Source organism: Mustela putorius, unplaced genomic scaffold, assembly GCF_011764305.1.
Source record: "Mustela putorius furo isolate JIRA1106 unplaced genomic scaffold, ASM1176430v1.1 tig00000596_pilon_pilon_pilon, whole genome shotgun sequence".
In the NCBI taxonomy this organism is placed as follows: Eukaryota; Metazoa; Chordata; class Mammalia; order Carnivora; family Mustelidae; genus Mustela; species Mustela putorius.
In genome coordinates, this window is record NW_025421428.1 from 7,387,853 (window position 1) to 7,408,113 (window position 20,261).

The window sequence follows — 20,261 nt, forward strand, 5'->3', positions numbered from 1 at the left end:
ATTCAACAGGTGTTCTCAAAAGGGTAGGTCTGGGAGCGGGGAATTAGAGGAAGGTACACAGTTAGGAAAAACCTTGAGTTTCTGCCATTCCCTATCAGGGGATTTTTCCCTCAACCCAATCAGTCACTGCATTAAGCACTAATGTAAAAAAATTTTTTGTTTCTGGAGGTAGTCTTGATAGTATTTGTCCTGCTCTTTCATAAACTCATTAGTTCTTGTTAAGTTCTATTGCAAATTTTGGTTCAGAAAATGTCACAACAGGGACAGAACAATCACATGATATTAGAATTGCCATCCTCCAATTACTCAGCGGACCCAGGGATTTTGGAGCTAAGTGTGATAGAGGTCTCTCATGATCATTTCTGTGTATCTGAATGGAGGAGGGTATCTACTTAGTATTCGGAAAGGAAATGAAACAGAAGTGGAGGGAAAACCCATCCACTTGCTAAGAACCCTCATTTCCAGATTATGTAATTACTCGAACTATACTCCGTAGGTACCCCAACTGGAAAATGACAGGGACAAGTATTTTATTCATAGAGCCACATAGAGCACCAGAGTGAGGAGAAAAAAAAAAGTGCAGGCCACAGCTGTTTGCTTTCACTCATTTAGTCTCATGTTAATGTGCTTCGTAAGTCTGCATATTGTATATTAAGAAACGGCACCGTAATGAAGTCTTCCCTGAGCGCTGGCTCGTAGGTATTGACTAGGGGGTTAAATAATAACTGCGATAGGACAGATAAGCCAGGGAAGACAATAGATGGCAAATACGCTGCCTCTCATCATGCTCAGGCCCAGGGCAGGCATTTTTAATCAATCACAGAGTTTCTTCATGTTGCCCTCAGACGCAGCTCCAGATGCCGCCTCAGCAGAATGCTCTGGGCAGCCATTGCAAGCTTGGCTGGAGTCCGTTCACGAGATGAAGCCTCTCTGCCTTCTCTATGATATGTGCTATTGTACTTGATATTTTTGATAAATAACTACTCGGATCACAAGTGTTATGATTATACATATGGATTGTTTTATGAAGAGATAGGGAAGGAAGCCATGGAACATTTCAGCAAGATTATTTTATGATACGGTCTTGATCGGCAAATCCTGCACAGGATCTGTGTATCTTCTAGGGGATGATGTTAGGTTATATATGCAATTACGACCCAGATGGAATTCACGCAATATTACAGATTCAGTAACCTAAACCTCTGGTGCCATGGGGAAGGTCTAACCGGACAGATGATAAGGTGAAGGGGATCAAGTGAACGCAGTGGCACAACTATCAAAGCACTTCTCAGCCCGAGACCCTGCATGGGGCACATCAGGCTGACCTGCCCAGTCAGCAAAAACAAGCCTTGGACAAAGAGGTAAGAATAAGAGGCAAGAAAGTCCTTTGGACACCGAAGAGGCTGCATTTCCCAAGCCACACAATCAAGGGGAGATTCTGAGCTAGCTGGTCTGGGATGAGGTCAGGGACTTGGTGATTCGGATACGCAGGCAGGGTTGCAATCACTGCCCTGATGCATTGTGTAAGTAGGAGGTGTACGATGGTGGTATCTTGGTCCTCTCTGCTTTGTTTTTTATGCGGGTTTCTGGCAGCCCCTTGGCTAGGGCATAATATTCAGCTTCCCAACAAATACGGATAGTACACTCTGGGCTTCCTAGATTGTGGCTGGCATTCACCATCTGACCCTTTTAGTTTCATTTTCTCCAAACCCACTATAAGCTGTCAGCCTTGGCATCTCTGGGCAGCACACATGTCCTAGCGTCTGACCCTATGGTCAGGCACATGGGATTAGACATATGAAAGATCATGTTAATGGAAATGACCTCAACTTGGTATAAGCTCAAACAAAGTCTACGCTTAAGAGCACCTGTACTTTCAGGCCCAACACAGAGGGGAAGTAGACAAGATGAAATAGTCCAAGAATGTTTCTGAGAAATAATGGGAATGGTCAGGCATGATGGTTTTATGTGGTAAACTTTCCAGGCTGACAGGGCAGGGATGGTGAACAGATTTCAACTTAAGAAGCAACTTCAACTGACCGCTGGCGATCGTTTATAGGGCCGTATTAGCAAGGGTTCTGAGGTCAGATCTGGGCCCAGAGAGAAGAGGTGCAGTGACTGATAATGTAAACGGAGGATGGGACAGCAGCACACGTGCTGCACTGACACTGACCTCCAGATGCTAGGGCAGGGGAAGAGGGAGGACGTGCAGCATTTTGGAACTGGCCAATAAGTAATCACTTCCTTTGTGAAGGCAAGTTATTAATGACTGAGGCCTCCACGGCCTGATGGAATGGGCTTGTTGTATGGGACTGGGCTTCAGTCCCAGTTCTGTTACTGGGACTGGATATCCTGCTGTATATCCTGACGGCGGGGAGGGAGGGAAAGAAAGTTAGTGTTTATTAAGTAATAGCCGTGTGCCAGTAAACACTAAATTCTCCGTATACATCACATTACTTCATTTATTCCTCTAAGCCTTGTTTTTTTGAGTCATGAAGTGGGAGTAATATCATCAGTGTTCTGTGTGGATTAAATAAGGTGATGGGGTGAAGGCTGGCCGTCCACTGCAAGCTGTCCCAGAGGTACAGAGTGCTAGTGCGATGACAATCTGCACTCAAGGTATAACACGGTAGCTAGATGCAAGACTTAGGCTTAGGCAGTCTTGGGTTCCGATCCCAGCTTCATTAGTTAACAAGTAATTGTTCCCAATATCCTAGTTTCCTCACATAAGAAATGGAGATAATATCAGTACTACCCAGTAATAGTGAAAGGATTCTAGGAGACAAGAATAAGAGCGATCAGCAAAGTGCCTGGCATTTAGCAACATACACTTGATAGATAACTACTTTCAAAAATTGTGATTCTTCATGTTAATATTATTTAAAAAGATCAGGTCTTTGCCGTAAGTTTCACTAATGGACTCCAATAAAGTTTTTCAATCCCAGAAATGTCTGGTGGAAAATCAGTTTAAGTCTGGGTCTTGCAGATCCAAGTTTGAGTCCCTCCTTGCCTGACTTTCTCAGAAGCAGATGGCAGATGGCGAAATGGGAGCACAGGCCATGACTACCCGCTCACGAGACAAGCAGCTGTGATGGCCCCGCGGAGCTTGGGAATTCTGCTTGCTGCCGCGTGCTCCTACGTACCACTGACTCAGAGTGGACGGGCAGTTTTCTGTGGAATCAGCAGGGCTGCTGGGGAAATGCCGCACACAGACACTTACCACTTAGAAGAACTTGCCACAGGGGGCGAGGGAAATCTCTGCTCTGACTGACACAGGATGGATGAGAGGAGGAGGCCATCCATCAGTGTCAGGAAAGATCTGAAGCACCTGGCTAGTCAGTTGAAATAAAATAAATTATTTACTGATCTCAGAACCCAGCTGCTCACTCAAAGGCTCATAAAAGGTGCGCTGTTTGCTGCTCTCTACTTTACAGTAGATTCAGTTTTGGAAAGAAAGAATTCCTGGATCACTCAGCAGGTCTTTGTTGTTGTTACTATGAAAACGAAAGGGTGTTGTCCGCTTTGCAAGGAGGGAGGGGGGTGTCTAAAGTTACATACAGAACTCATCTACGTGGTAGTAGGAAATGGGGCTTATTTATTCACTGTCTGGTGTAGTACTCATGGGCGCCATTTCTGTGATTGTCACAAAATTCTTTAGGATCAATGAATGCAATTTCTGTTTATAATGCTCAAGACTGAGCTTAGATTCGTAACTGAAACAAGTATTCTGACAACATTTGATTGTCTGGAAGTTCCTTGGAGCTGTGTCTCTCCACCAGAGGGTGCCATGTGTACCACTGGAAACACCCAGAGGTGACGGGGGCCTGGCCTCTTGTCACACTTCTGAGAACTACTGCTCTAGGGAGAGACACCTCCATCACTGTCATCATCCGTTTCTACCTGACAAGGCTTCTCTACTGTAGCTACAAGTGAAACTTGGCCAAAAGAGCCACTACCTAACCCGACTGATGTGGTTAATTTCAAGATGGTAGACTAGGGCAGGAAGCTGTAGGCAAAATAGGTCGACAGCGGCAACAATAGCAACACTAAGACGAGCTTCTATTCAGAATACAGCTTCTATGGGCCAAATACTCTTTTTTCTATCTTGAAAGGTAAATGTTGTAACTCCCATGCAAGAGATGACAGAAACTACGACTGAAAGGAGAAGGCATTTTTCCAAGGTGACACTGCAGGCAACTGATAATGCTGGGATTTAAACCTAGTTCTGACCACAGACTAGGGCTCTTCCCCTAGATCCTTTTGTGGTCCTTTTCCTTTAAGTGAATACACATGTCAGAATCTGATGAATTAAAGTTTGGCTTTTTGCCTTTGGAAATAATGTGTGGGAAAGGAGCTGATGATCTTGATTATCTTTCCAAAGCACTGCTTTTTTTTTTTTTTTTACTTTGGGAATTTGTGGACTTACTGATGATGTTCACCTGGGAAAATTCCTGCCTTGGATCTTGGCTGCAGTTGGGCTACTTACTGGGTTTCCTAAAGCTAGACTCACTCTTTTGTTCCTGGGAAGGTACTGTAGGCAAACATAAACTAGACATCTGCACAGAATTCTTATTTTAGTAACTTCTATTAGAAATACAGCTTCTATACCACCAGTGCATGGTTCTAAGAGTGTCCATAACTTGATTTTTCCACAAAGTCCACACATGCATGTAATCAGGGCCCAGATCAAGAAATGAAATCTTACCAGCATCCCTAGACTCCCAGCAATCACCACAGCCTCCTCTCCCCACAGATATCCACCATTATTACTTCTACACAATAGATTATTGTGTATTTTTGGAAGGCATTTACACTCATCACTATAGCTCCAACATTATTTTTGTGTATTTCTAAACATTATATAGTAGAATAATACAGTATGGACCTTTCCCCCTGTTCTGAATCTGGCTTCTTTTTGAGCAGCCTCATTATTTTTATTTCTATGAGAAGAACCAGGAAAAGCAGCCCCAGGAAGAAAGACACTAAAGATTTTTATGTTTTAAGAATCAACATTATAAATATTTTTTTTTTAACCATTTTAGATATTTAGCATTTTGTGTTTGTGAGGAGGCTGAAATAGGTCCAGAAAGGAGAAAGGTGGGTTCTGTGGTTTTGGTTCAAAGTTCCTGGGTGCTAATTCATCCGATTAGTCTGTTAGGATCACCATCATCCTAGTACTGCGTGTTTACTGAGGCCTTGCTACGGGCCAGGTACCTTCCTAAGTACTCTGCATGTGTGAGGGCACTTCATTCCCACATCTGTGAGACAGAGACTATTGTCTTCAGTTTACCAATGAGGAAAGTGAGGCTCTGAACCATCGGCCTGTGGTGATGCAGCTAATAAAGGAGCCGGGGTTTAAACCCCAGCTTCTAGCTCCAGAGTCTGTCCACTGCATGTTCCACTAATGGCTCCCATTTCCAGAAAGTCTGTCACCTGGCAGGCCCTGTGCTGAGTGCTTCACGTGGCCCATCTGACTTGTTCCCCTAGGCAATCTGAAGAAGTTGGTGCTACAGATACTCCTGTGTAGACACAATGGAATCGAGGCTTGGCGAGCGGAAGTCACTTGGCTAGCTACTGGCAGAGCCACGATTCAGAGCTGCTGCGAATCTGGCGCCCCGTCTGACTTACTCAGCTCTCCTGTCAGCGTGCGTTAAGCTCCGGGCAGTCAGGCTGGGGAGGGATATTTGTGAAGGTTTTTTTTTAATTTGCAGAGATTTCTAAGGTTTATTACAAATTAGCCACACTAACACCAACACTGCAAAAGCCTTTATTATGAGACACATAGAGAGCATCTGTGAGAAACCTCTCATCAGCGGGCCTCAGAGCTGCAGTGCAAACCTCCTCCCTTCACACACAGGCAGACAAGGCCTAGGAAGGGGCGGTGTGGCAGAGGCTGGTGGCGGAGCCAGGGTACAGGTCGGCTCCCTGACTAAGCCTGGCATCCATGCCTGCTCCACACTCCTCCCAGTGTCCTTTTGTAGGCAGCAGGTGCACTTAAGTCGGCCAGACCAGCTTTCTGCTCCCGACACCACCACCTCCCTGCTGTGTGAGCTCAGGCATCAGACATTACCTCTCTGGTACCTCATTTACCTTCTTTGCTAAATGGCGAAGGTACAAATACCTACCTTTGCTCAGTAGTGTATGTGAAGCACTTAGCATGATGCCTTATACACAGACGTACCTATAAATGACAGCCGTGACCATAATGATGCTGTAATACTGACTACTGTGACACTTTTTCTACTCCCGTTATGTGTCAGTCAAAACAGAAATTTAGCACTTAATTGGAACAAATTAATCCAAATATTAATTGAGTTAATTCTGGATTATTTGCTGAAGATCCAAATATAACTTCTAAGATCATTAAAAAGCTTCCTGAACAAAGGCATGAATGAATAAGCAATGAATTCACCTGAGCAAAAAAAGGCAAGTGGCAAAGCTACAGAGCAGTTCTAAGGATAGCAGGTAAGAGAATTATAGAATGGTGAGAATGATGGGACTTCACAGAAGTCAATCAGTTTGAAAAGAGTCTCAAGTTAGCTCTATTTCTAATCTGCTTCATAAAAAAGAAGACAAGACAAGCACTCAGGTGGGGGAAAAGGAGGTACTTTCCATTTCACTGTTTAAACATTTTCTTTGAAAACAAATCACCATTAGTCATTCAGGTCACATAAAAGCCGAATCTTGTTTCTTTTCCCGTTTCTATGCTGGCCACGGATACAAAGGGCCCAGTCCCTTATCAGTTCATGCACTTACCTAACTGGACATCGGTTGTGAATCGTAGTCTGTGGATCATGCTGACTTTGAATGACTTGTAATGGTGGCTGCTAAGCATATCCTGTACTGTAGCTATGTCAATTTGTGAATCTTCCTCAAAAACTCCGTCTGCCCTTGAACCTGGGGAGGAAAAAACACTTTAACACATAAAGATACATGAGGCTTGGCAAATGGTGTCTGCTTAAAATGCTTTGGGATAAATTAAAATAATATGGGCTATTTAATTTCGAGAAGAAAAGGCTGAGCGATGACTTAATAATGCCATTCCAGTAAACAGAGAATGGTAGCATATTCATCATTCAACAATTAATTCCACAAACACTGCCTATTCTATGGCAGGCCCTTGGCTGGGCAGCAGGGATACGCAAGTACAGAAAGACTGCTGCTTGCCAGAAGCTCTCCATCTCCACGAGAGTAAGTTCAGAGCACAAAAGCATGGGCGGTCACACTTCTTATTTCTTTCCCTCATAATAATTTTTCCAATCATAAAAGTAATCCAAGCTCTTGAAGAATTCTTGCGCTTTCCAAGATTCTCAAACTGTTCATTGGTTTCCCGTCTTGTGCCCCACAGTCTCCACGGGTGCGGGCACGAGTCTGCTCCCGCTTTTAACAGTCTCCTCACTGGCCTTCTGGGCACCAGGCACTCTGTGCAATCTAGCCACCACAGGACTTTCGGATTCATACAGCTTTCTGAAGCTTTGATCATTTACTCACTTGCTCGATGCCTAGGGAGAGCTTCGTGCATGCTCAGTACTCTGACCCACGACACTGGGGACAAATAAGAAGGCTGGTGCGCGGAAATCCTCCCTGGCTTCGCGTGGCCTCCTGGATGGGGCACTGTTTCCAGCCAAGCAAGGAAGGCTGCCCATAATCTGGCTGGGACATAATTTTTCTATTTTACATTGTCATTTCTCATCCACACCTTCTTGCAGCGCCTCCCAAACTCCTCAGACTGCACACAAGTCCAGGTTTTTCTATTTCTGGGCCTTTCCCCATGTGGTAGCCTAGAACGTCCCTTCCAACCTTAACCTGTACTTGCCAAAACTCCACCCAGGGCAGCTCCAACTCTGCCTCCTTCTGAATTCCACAGCAGCTGGTTTATACTGGACCCTGGAGCCAGGCAGACCCAGGGTTCAATTTCCAGCTCTGCCTCTAACTTGCTGTATGATATTGGGCAAGTGACTTTCTCTCTCTGAACCTCAGTTTTTACCAGGAACAGAATGCCAAAATGTATTTGAAGACTGTAACACATAATACACTTAATAAAAGAGCAATCATGATTATTTTTATTCTGTCACAGAGGACCACATATATTCAGCCTTTCACTTAAATTGTTGAGTGGTTGTTCTAGCCTAATTCGGAAGCTTTTTTTTTTTTTTTATAAAGATTTTATTTATTTATTTGACAGACAGAGATCACAAGTAGGCAGAGAGGCACGCAGAGAGAGAGAGGAGGAAGTAGGCTCCCTGCCGAGCAGAGAGCCCAATGCGGGGCTCGATCCCTGAACCCTGGGATCATGACCTGAGCTGAAGGCAGAGGCTTTAACCCACTGAGCCACCCAGGTGCCCCTAATTTGGAAGCTTTTGGACAATAAAGTTTCTCATTCATTTCTGTATCTCTGTAAGCAGTACAGGTAGCTGGTATGCTCTTGCTAAATTTTGCTAAATTAAAATAAAATAAAATAGGAACCAATGTGGGGGCACCTGGGTGGCTCAGTGGGTTAAACCTCTGCCTTCAGCTCAAGTCATGATCCTGGGATCGAGCCCCACATCAGGCTCTCTGCTCAGTGGGGAGATTGCTCCCCACCCCACCTCACCTGCCTCTCTGCCTGCTTGTGAACTCTGTCAAATAAATAAATTAAATTAAAAAAAAAAAAGAAAAGAACGAGTATGTCTGAGTGTTTATGATACATCAGGCATGGTGCTAAGGGCTTTACACATGCACTTAAGCATTTTTCTGAATTACACAGATGAGGAATCTGAGGCTTTGGGAAGTAAAGTCATGTGCCCAGGGCCACAGTAAGCAAAGATAAATAATCTCCTGTCCCCCAGAGTTTAAAATGCGGTCTCCTGAAGGTGAGCTGCTGGGACGGGAGCACCCGTACAGCAGAGGCCGACCAGAGCAGGGTGCTCTAAGCCTTGTGTGGAACACCCAGCGACGGCCCACAGGGAAATCCAGAGAGAACTCCTTGGGACAGAGCTGGAGGAATGGAAAACTCTAGATTTGGGTATAAAACAGGAAAATTCTGTTACATAAATGTCAGTCTGACAATTATACGTTTTTCCTCTCCATAGTTACTGCTTACAGGGTAAGCTTTTAAGTCAAAGTTAGTTTCTGATGACTTTACATTGAACTCATTTATTAGGAACTGTGAATTTGGTTTCCAAACCCTACAATTATTCCCAGCTAGAGTAACTCCAGCCCCTACAATAATGTTCTCCTCACCTGCACTGGGTCATTCACTCGATGCCATCCACAGAATGGCATGGTCATTCACTGGGCCTGTGAAACGGTCCCATTTTTGAGTATTTGTGCATACTGTCCTCCTGCCCAGGTCACCCGTCTCCCCACTTCACTCTCTCCTGACCTGTATCTCCAAGTCTCCACCCTGTTCTTCCTGAAGAGCTTAGATCAACTGACACTCCAGGGAAAGCTTCCCTGACCCTGGGCCCCCAAGTCTAACACAGCTCCTTTTACCACTGCACCAGCATTTTCCTGCAGAATGCTGTCACAGCTGATCACTATCTGTCTCTGCGCCAAGAGAGCAGGCAGAGTGACTGTTTTACTCACCATTACAGCCTAGACCCTGCCAGTGCTACCACGTCCAGAACAAAGCAAGTGCTTGATGAAAATTTACTGGATGAGTGTGAACTGCCGTGTCCACAGGAAGGTGTAGATCAGAGAGGCTGAGTGACTTAACGAACATCATATTGCTAGGATCAGAAGAGTTACACTCAACACCTGTAAGGGACATTAGGTAACCTTGCTACCTTTCTCTGGACACCTGTAATTTTGGACAGAGGCATCATGGTTGCAAGCACTTCTATCTTCTGGGTAATGTCCATCTTTTAAACCAAGAGGCTGGCTAGAGTTTCCAGAGTTTCAAATAATCATTCACTTTCCCCAACACACACTTTACTGAAACAGAACTGCAAAGATGTTTATTTCTATTTTCAGAACCTTTTAAATTGGAGAACTGTGGAGAATTTTGGTGAGATATTAAAATCCCTTCCTATTTTAAAAATCAGTTAAAGCCATCTTATCTGAGAAAACGCCATTATTAGATACAACTCACCTCAAGAACTTCCGTTTTCTTTACTAATTAGTATTTTCTAAATATTGCAGGTATTTGATTTGGAAAGGGGTAACAGCTCATTATGCTAAAATGCCAATTACTAAAAAAAAAAAAAACCCACACTTAAGAGTTTTACATTTTATGATGTTGGATTAAAACCAATTTTAAAATTACTATAACGTGACATATAATTTTTTACTGAGCAATTTCAATGCCAGCTGCTAATAAAGCATCTTAGCTGTAAATGATAATTCAGATGCTTTTAGATAAAGTGGTGCATAAATATGGCTGGAAATTGATTTAGCTTCTTACAGAAGCTACTGAAGAATGACATATTTTGTTTAATACACCAGCTAATGTAGTCCTAAAAGCTCAAACAAGTGCCAGTTTTCACTCCTAAATTTGCTGTGGGAGATTAATGAAAACTTTATATTTTGCTGAAATGTTAATAATGGGCAGATGAGATGATAGGATTTTAGTAGAGGTCTTAAAGCTATGGAATAACCAGCAAGGCTTGTCAATTTCCTTATATTAATTTTGTTCAAGACTTATATAGCTGGAGCTGGCTCAACACACTAATGCTTCTTGCATTGACCTTCTACTCCCCAACAGTGTAAATTCATATCCCATTTGGGGATTTAAGCCCCCCTGATACTTGGGTAAGTCCTGAGCCTTGCCCCCGATGACAAGGGCTGTGTTTGCATTAGAAGAGCAACAACACCTGGGGGAGTAGGGAGCGAACGAATACTCCTGTGTTTGCCTCCAGTATGTGCTGCCCACCCCCAAGCAGGTCATCTGCTGAACTTCTGGTCTCGGAGTTACACAGCCATTTTTCAAAGTAGGCTCAGGAGTGCCACTGCTTGGAGGGGGAATGTGTACACATATAGATCAGTCAGCCATCTAACCTGCAACTGCTCTCCCCATGCCAGTGGGATGCTAGATTATGGAGGCACGCTGGTAAGGATAAGGCAGGGTTCCTGATCTTCAGAAGCTTACAGATTTGGTATTAGGAACACAAAGAAAATAGTACGAGGCAGAAGCGGTGCACACAAACAGACACTTTATATCTAAAAAACATCTGAAGCAGAGTAGTGTACCAAAAGCATGTTTTGGACTAGAAAAGTTCAAAGACTTTGCATGTATACCTTTACTGTTTGTATCCTTCCAGAAAGGAATGAACCCAACCATACGTAGGCACATACCATTTGTGTGTTAAAATTATTACTGTATATCAACTTCACATCAAAAACCCACTTCTGTTAGAGAAGACATTTTTATCTATTTAAGGTAAAAAAAAAAAGAGAGAACCAGAATGTTTTAGAAATAAACATACCAGGAAAAAAAAAAAAAAAACCACTCCCAAACTGTTAATTTAATTGAAACATAACCCTTTGGTATTTTGTTAAATGAGCAATTAAAAAGGTCACAAGCAATTAAATGAAACAAAAGCCACACTGTGTTCATCTACATTAATGCTGAACTGGGTCTCCTTCTGAATGACAAGATAAATTGTAATGGTGCCTTCAAAGACTTCACAATGTATTTTGTCAAAGTCGGGAGTGTTAATGTCTCTATGTGCCATGGATTACCATAATGTATCGTGTCAAAACGCTCGAGCTGCAATAACTCAAAGATGTATTGTGATAGATCAAATTTTGGGGTGGGGCCTAAAAGTGACTTGAGCACCAATGTGCTCAGATGGACTGACACCAGGCTCCAGAAGAATGACAGAAAGCCCATTTGCAATTTGTAAAGGTTTGGGGACAAAATCTAAGCGAGGAAGGAGCCTAGGTATTGAAAGGAGAGAATGAGCAAGGAGGAAACAGGAATGGCACCTATCTTAGTGGCAAAGTCAGGCTTTGGCAAGAGGGGGTTGAGGGAAGGAGGAGGCAGGCAATGTCTAGGGCCTGCAGCAAAGAAAGAAAGAGGAGGTGCTGAGGGTGCCCAGGGCTGGGAAGTAGCCTTGGACTTAACACTGGAAAGAATATGGAACATAGAGTTCAGAGATGTAGGTTCAAAACTTAACTCTGACATCAAGGGTCACAAGTGGGCCAAACCCTACCCAAGATTCCATTAAAAAAAAACAAAAGATTTTATTTATTTATTTGACAGAGAGAGCCATAGCAAGAGAGGGAACACAAGCGGCAGGAGTGGGAGAGGGAGAAGCAGGCTTCTCACCGAGCAGGGAGCTGAATGTGGTGCTCAATCCCAAGACCCGGGGATTATGACCTGAGCTAAAGGCAGATGCTTAACGACTGAGCCACCCAGGTGCCCCAAAGGTTCCATTTTGGGGAAGAGGGAGAACTGGGACAAATCCGTTGAACTTGAGTCCACATTCCTTCCACTGTGCTCCTCCTTCCCCTCCCATCTCACCACCTTCCTACAGGCAGCAGCAAGGAGACAGACAGGTAGGTAACTGTAAACTCTGAGTCAGGGGTTCTCAAAGTACAGTCCAGGACCCAGTGGAGGGGTGATCCCCAAGAAGCATTCCAGGGGTCCATTATCTCAACATTAACAGTAAGACCTTATTGGCCCTTTTCATGCCTATTATCTTATAAAGGCACAAAGTAATAACAAGTGCATAAGTTCAATGATATGATTCTGATTCCACATTGTAACTAACCTTTAAGAATCAATCACTTGAGCTTTGGCATATTAAGGAAAATTAATATCCACTATTTCTGAAAAGGCTGTTGAAATACTCCTACCTTTTCCAACCACATATCTATGTTAGGGCAAATTTTCTTCACATATTACAACTGAATAGCAGACTGAATGCAGTAGATATGAAAATCAAGATGCCTTCTATAAAGCCAGATGTTATATAAATCTGCAAAAGTATATATATAAAGCGGTGCTCACCGGTTCAGGTGATTAGTCAATGATTTATCTTCCTGATGGAGCAAAAATAAGTGCTCTTAAGAGAAAGAAAATGGAAAACAAAAGAAAATATAGCTATTTTTCATAAAAATTTGTTAACATGTAATGGATTTATTATTACTTTTTAGTGAATTCATAAATACTTAAATTTTTCTCGGTTTTTATTCCCAATAAGTAGATATAATCCAATAAACAGAAGCTCTTTGGGGTCCTCAATAATTTTTAGGAGTGTAAAGAGGTCTAAGACAAGAAGCTTGAGACCCACTGCCTTTACTGGTCCTTATGCCGTGCCTGGATGCCTATCTGGACAATCATTTTAAGATACAGAAGTATAGTTACAGCTGTGTATGTGCAACACACCTGAAAACAAACACAAACAGAAAGCAGGGACATACATTACAAGAATAACAGACTTGCTGTCAGGTGATCAGATCAAGGCTAATTATAATTAATATTGTTCTACATTTAAAAAGTGTTTTTGTGTATGTGATTTCACTGAAACTGAGGGAGACAATTAAGAGGTACATAAATGACCTCCTTTCAGACAAATGGGCGCTAATCATTAAATCAAAGCTCAGATGAACTCACAGTATGCTACCGGCAGATGTCTTATGTTCATAGATACAAATCACACAGGACTTCGAACTTCATTTTATGGTTCAGTAACTTAGACCAAGTCAAAAAGCTTGAATGTAGTTATAAGTTAAAGCAACTTCAATCTCCCTTCCCCAAAAACATCTATGCCAACTCTACGACTCAACCAGAAGACGATGGCCTTTGTTACAACCTCACCTTTAAACTCCCTATAGCTTGATGATATGGTTGACTGATCCTAGCAGGTTCACAAATAGTCACTCAGCACCAACCACAGCTGTGGGCCTGTGCTAGTGCTTCAAGAACAGAGGATGGCAGGATTCCCAGATGATGGAAAGGGGACAAGCAATCCAGGGTGGGAATAACATGAAGTCCATAAAGTGGGAGCAAGTGTTTGCATTTGGTTGGAGCAAAGAGTGTGTGAAGGGGAATAGTGGAAAATAAAATGGTCAGAGGTGGAGGGGTTTCAATTCTTCAAAGGCAGAGACATTACCCATGTCAGGGCCTGGCACACAATAAAATACTGCTGTACAAATAACAGACTAAATGAAGAGGAAATAGAGGTGCTTAGGTGGCTCAGCCGGTTAAGGGTCGACTCTTGATTTCAGCTCAGATCCTGTTCTCAGGTCCTAGGATCAAGTCCTGTGTCAGGCTCTGACCAGAGAGTCTGCTTGAGGATTCTCTCTCCTCTCTCCTCCTGCTCATGGGCATGCTTCCCCACTCTCCCGTCTCTCAAAAAAGAAATCTAAAATAAATAAATAAATAGGAAATAAATCATCTTCTGCCCCATTACTCTTTTTTTTCTCCCCCAACATGGGGCTTGAACTCACAACCCCGAGATCAAGAGTCACATGCTCCACCGACTGAGCCAGCCCGCACCCCTGCCCTGCTCTATCTCGATGCCTTATTGCTGTTGCCCACATGGAATAGTTCCTGCTTCAGCTAAACTGGACTTTGCTCAGGTTATACCATTTGGCCAGAATGTCCCTCCCACTTTTTAAAATGTACACACTTACTTCAAGGTCTAGTCTAGAATCTTCCCTGATCCCTCCCCTGAAACCCTATAGTTTTGAAGGGTCTAATGATAAGTGTGATAAACATCTGCACTCCCCTTCTAGACAATGAGCTCCTTTGAGAGCAGGAATGTTCTGTCCTACAGAGCACATAGTAGATATTCAAGCTTGATGCAACACAGGTTAACCCGAATTTGGGGGCGCCTGGGTGGCTCTAAGCATCTGTCTTTGGCTCCGGTCATGATCTCAGAGTCCTGGGATTGAGTCCCGCATCAGGCTCCCTGCTCGGCAGGAAGCCTGTTTCTCCCTGTCCCACTCCCCCTGCTTGTGCTCCCTCTCTCGCTGTGTCTCTGTCAAATAAATAAATAAAATCTTAACAAAACAAAACAAAGCAACAGTACCCGAGTTCAAAAACCTGTATTTACCTTGGTTAATAGAACCTAATATACGATTACTAGTTTTCCATTCAGATAACCCACCAAACTGGGATCCTGCCTCAACAACTACAAGGGCAGCTAACATTTACTGAGTGTTTACCAGATGCCAGACGCCATGCTCTGCACTTTAAATATGCTATCTCATTTAATTTCCCCAATGCCCTTTTGTTGCCTATTATTATCCCCTTTCTTACAGGTGAGGAAAATTGAGGCTTAGAATATCATCCCGTTAGCACAGCTGTACAAGTAGCACAGACTGGAGCTAGGAGCCGAACCCATGCCTGTCTAATTCCAAAAATGTGCCCTTAATCACCACAAAATGCTTTGGTTAAAAATGTCCCTTTGATGGGCTGTGAGTGTCCAAATCCATGGGCCAAAACAGTATCTAAGGAGAACACAATCATGTCTGGCTTTGCCAGAACAAAGAATCGGGGATAAAACCTAATTCTCTTCACTCTGTCTGTAAGACTCAAAGCTGGCTGCATAAGTGAGTCGGAGAGAAAAACTCTCCCTTTGCTTTCTACATCCATCACATCTTTTTTTTCCAAAGGCCTTTTAAGTCCCTAAAGCCTCATAAGCTCCAAACTTCTCTTCTATTAAACACTTCCCTTTGGCTACTAGTCATTTTTTGCTGGTCTCTAAAAAACAATCAATAGGTGATATAGTATAACACACACATGCGCGCACGCCCTCTGCGAAAATCTCGCCAAAGCCGTCAGGATCACACGGTAGGATATGCCCTTCACTGAACGCTCCATGCTACAACCAGGGTAGGGATCCTTGCTGTCAGGGCCTAATTGATTAAACTCTTGGAGTCAGAGCCTTTCCACAGGGAGATTTCAGACCCTCAATAAATCAGGGTAATCTTGTTTTATGAGGTGATCAGAAAGAAACAGTTTCCGGTTTGTAGAATTTCTGAAAAGAGCAGAACATGGAACCAGGGCCTCTAGGCTCTGCTTTCTAGACCCTGTGCATCCCTCAGTCCTCACTTCAAGCTCCTTCTCAAGGCCTTCAGATGAGCAGTCCCTTGGACCGGGACCTTCCTTCTCTTACTGACTATCTCCTTTTTCTTCTTCCTCAAAAAAGCCTTCTCCTCCTCCCACAGCTCCAGACACCTGCTAGCTACTCTTTTATACCCTCTGTGGCACCTGTCACAACTGTGGGCTCCATGATGTGGGGCTCCACTCTACTGTGCCAGCACAGTGACTGGCCTATAGGAGGACACCACCACTGCTTAGGGGATGAATAAACAAATGTGTGCCAAGAATAAAACCAACTACCTTTTAGAGGATAAAGCGTGACCAGCCAAGGGTCTGAACCACTGGTCCATTACAGGTTTGCTCACGAGTTAGGCTGATGAAAGAATTCCTATCACTTTCTCTTCCTCCAATGTATCTTTGTTACTGTTGAAAACACAGTAAAAGGAGCAGGGGCAGTTTTGACAATTTACATGACAAAATACTTTAGAACTGTAATATCTGATCAACACTGAGGTCTCTCTCTCTCTCTGACTCCAGAGTCAGAGACTGAGGGCACATAAGCTAGAGGGACCCCATCTACCATCAGGGAGTCACTGCAGAAATGTCACCTGAGGCATTACCAAGCCATCAGTCAGGGCCAGCAGAGTGGATTCTGGGGCCAGGAGCCTACCAGAGGGATGCAAATCCCTGTGCCCTCACTTAAAGCCCATACAGGGTTTGTGGCTCGTCAAACATGTTTCCTTACTGCTCTAATGTACCAGTGTATCGCTTAATGAAAGTTCTTAATTGTAATTCAATTAATTACATACACAGAGTCCCCAATTACATTTTCCAATAAGACATTGGCTGTGGTACAGGTCTAAATGCACTTAACCAATTTCAATATATTAAGACCAATTTCCTTTGAATACTAATTACTACCGAATGATAAAATGAAAAGGGGGGGACTTTCAAGAAAGGGGGAGAGCGAAAAATGCAATTCATGTTGAATTTTCCAGCCCACAGAGACTGCAATTCAGACATTCATTAGTGAAGAAGCAGGTGTGGACAGGGCACGAGTTTGTCTCCGGTACAGGTCAGCACTGGTTTGGGCCCAAGGTACCACCTACCCCTTGGTGCTGGCCATTGCCAAAAGGGGCCTGTGGGAAGTCTAAGAGCTAGTGGGAAAACAGGAAGAACAGGGAGGGAAAAGGCCATCACATAAACATGCACAGACTAGCTGTGGTGTCTCAGGTACATGGACAGACAAATACTGGGCCTGGCCAATACTTGCCTGTGCATACACACCACTGTGCTCTTGGTACACACATTCTCTTCTAATCTTCCTAACAGCCCTACAGGATAGGGATTACCATCACATTTTACAGATGGGACAATGAAGTTCACAGAGAAGGACTTGTCCAAGGTCACACAGTGCCAGCAAATACCACACCTTGTGCACCACAACACATTACCAACCAGTTTGCATTAACCAGAAAGCAAGAGGTGCAAACACACAGGTATTCCTACATTGGGGACAATGTTTCTGTTTCATTTAAATTCTGTTAGCATGCCGCAAAGCAGGGAGCTGTCACCCGTATCTACGTGGAAAAACCTTCACCCGTTCAAAAATTCCCTATAGTGAATACTTTCCCCCCGACCAAAGTCAGAAACGTAACTGGCTTTCGGCAGTAATTCAACCTAAAATCCAAACCATGAACACCACAGGTCATTTCTATTTGTAAATAGAGTTTATTTGCACAATCACATTTTTTTCTGCACTTGAAGACTGCTGTTGTGCTATATAATAAAAGAGGCTTAAAGCCTTGGTATTTAAGTCACATGATAGAAATTGGAGAGATTAGTGCTGAAGAAAGCCTCCAGAAGCCAAACAGAACCACCCGGGAGTCTCCAGGGCTGGCACAGAGCACACACAGGAGGAGGGATCAGCCCACTATGAAAAAGCCCCGGGAAGAGGAACTAGAAACACATCAGGATTAGCAAACAGTCATTCACTGCCTATGGTTGCTTCCTGCCTTCCTCTTTATTTAGTGTTATTGGGGGAGGGGGAGGTAATGGGTTGGGAGCATAGCCCAAGTACCTCCAAGAAGAAACACATGGGTATTGACGCTCACCCAACTCCCAACTTGTCTTTAAAAGCTTTCATGTACTTGTCCCCTGGAGCCCTAGTGAGAAGCCTGCTGATGCCAGGGACTTGGGAGGCTCACTCCATCTAGGGTAATGAACCATACCTGGCCACAGGCAGCAGGATGGTCCCTGCCCTGGGGAGGGGTGGTGGTGGTCACAACCCAGTGTGGGGGTGGTCAATCCGTCCAGTGGAATCACTGTTCAGACTGAGGTAAGGAGAAACTCTTCCTGGATACAGGAAGCTACCTCCTCTTCCGGTCTTTAAGGGGAAACCAAAAGAGCTGGAAGAGGCCCCCCACAGACTGAGACCCAGAGATACTCTCCCCTGCCACAGGCCACTTATCTAGGTGACTGTCCACCTTGAGTTCAGTACGGCACTGAAATAAGGAAGATTTCCTTGAAAAGGAAAGGAGATTAAAGGAGATTGACATGATATCTAGAGAACTGAAGACTCTTTGTATGGCAATTTCTACTAGGAAATAAAATAATCAGATTCAACTGTTGCACTAGACTTACTGCACAGAAGACCCAGTTTTCCAGCCCCCACCCCTGATTATTAGTCATACAATCACTTCAAATCACCCCTCAAAGCCTCGTTTCTTCTAAAATATAAGGATGATGAGCACAACGGCCTAAAAGTTCATTACAATGATAGTTCTTATATCTCATTTCATCTTCAAAAAACCCTTGTGAAATAGATTCAACCACCTCCATTTACAGAGCAAACTGAGGTTCAGTGAAGTGACATGGTTCGTCTGATGCCAAAGGCGGCAGAGGCATAGTGTTTTTAAAGCACTATGCTGAACTACAACAAGGGCAGACTCTTGAGTGATCAAACAGTAAAGTCACATGGTCTGACATTTTGTTGGTACTCCATAAAGCCAGTTTAATTTCAGGTTTAATTTTCCCGAAGATGGAAAATTCCCGTTTCTCTCTTAAAGTTGTACAAAGAATAAGTTGGTTCACGCTGCGTTTTTCTTCTAAGGACCTGGCCAGTCTACCTATGTGTGATCAGGGGTAAGAGAAAAGGTCACTGGTAACATTTGGCACAAAGGAAAGTGAGGCTCAGTTTGATGCCAAAATTTATATAGATGCTTAGACAAGAATGGAAGTCTTCTACCATTACATCCTCTCCATAATGTACTCATGCCTTCTTCTGGTCTGATTCCAGCTTCTGGCAGACAGTTGGCTGAAGGATGAGGTAGATTATCAGACAAGAATCCAAACTGGAAAGCTCAAGGACTTTGGCTTGTCGTTTTCTTATTTAGGCCAAGATCCAAGCACAAATGTTAGCTCTCAGTCCCTAGGCAGAAACTCTTGTCATGTCAGCTTCATTAGCAAGCTTCTCTCTCATAGTGTATAAGACAATTGTCATCACAATTCTTAGGATTGAAAATTTAGGTTATTTCATCAACAGTCTCACGGTGGGCTTTGGAATCAGACAGCTGACTTAGAATTCTGGTTCTATCACTGGCTAGCTAACTTTGCACAAGTCACAACTGATCTCCACAATTAGAATAGTATCTTAGGGTAGTAAGGTAGTATCAAGGCCTTAAGGTAGTTGAAAATATTATAAGAAAGCGTTTGCAAAATGTCTAGCATGATGCCTTACAAAAGAAGGCCTGAATAAGTAATTTAGGAAACATCTTTTGATGTGGTTGATGTAAAAAATTATGACTATCCCTTTTTGGAAGAAAAACAGGAAGGCTTATATCCATCCTTGTGGCAGTGTGCTCAATCAAATGGTTTTACTTATAAGGTACATATCTCTTCTGGGGCACCAAAGCACATTTGCTGGAAAGTACCCTGCTTCTAAGTTCTCTGGTCTTGTGACATAGACTTGCAGATCTGTCTCCTGTTCCTCCCTCCATTCTGTATCCGTTCCCCCCATCACACACCTCCTTGAGGGCCCCAACAGGTCTATAATTCCAGACCTCCACATCTGTGGCCCATCTGCTCTGTCGGCCACAGAATACTGTTCATTATTTATTAATTATAGTTGACGTTTATTGAGTGCTTATTATGTGCCAGGCACCATTCTAAGAGCTTTATGATTATTAAAACTCACTGAATCCTGTCAATCTTGTGAAGGCAGATAAACTACCCAAGAGAGGTTAAGTAAATTGTCCAAGGTCACACAGCCAGTAAGTGACAGACC

The 20,261-nt window shown here is 43.5% G+C and overlaps 1 protein-coding gene across 17 annotated transcripts in view; it reads right to left on the minus strand.

Annotated features, from left to right (window-relative positions):
- Window positions 1-20,261, minus strand: part of MAPKAP1 (MAPK associated protein 1) — a 241,414-nt gene that overhangs the window by 37,013 nt on the left and 184,140 nt on the right. For all 17 annotated transcript variants that reach the window (XM_013058760.2, XM_013058749.2, XM_045082406.1 and 14 more), the window contains one exon: window positions 6,757-6,897. In XM_013058760.2, the coding sequence (XP_012914214.1) occupies window positions 6,757-6,897 (141 nt within the window). The remainder of the gene's footprint in view (window positions 1-6,756; window positions 6,898-20,261) is intronic.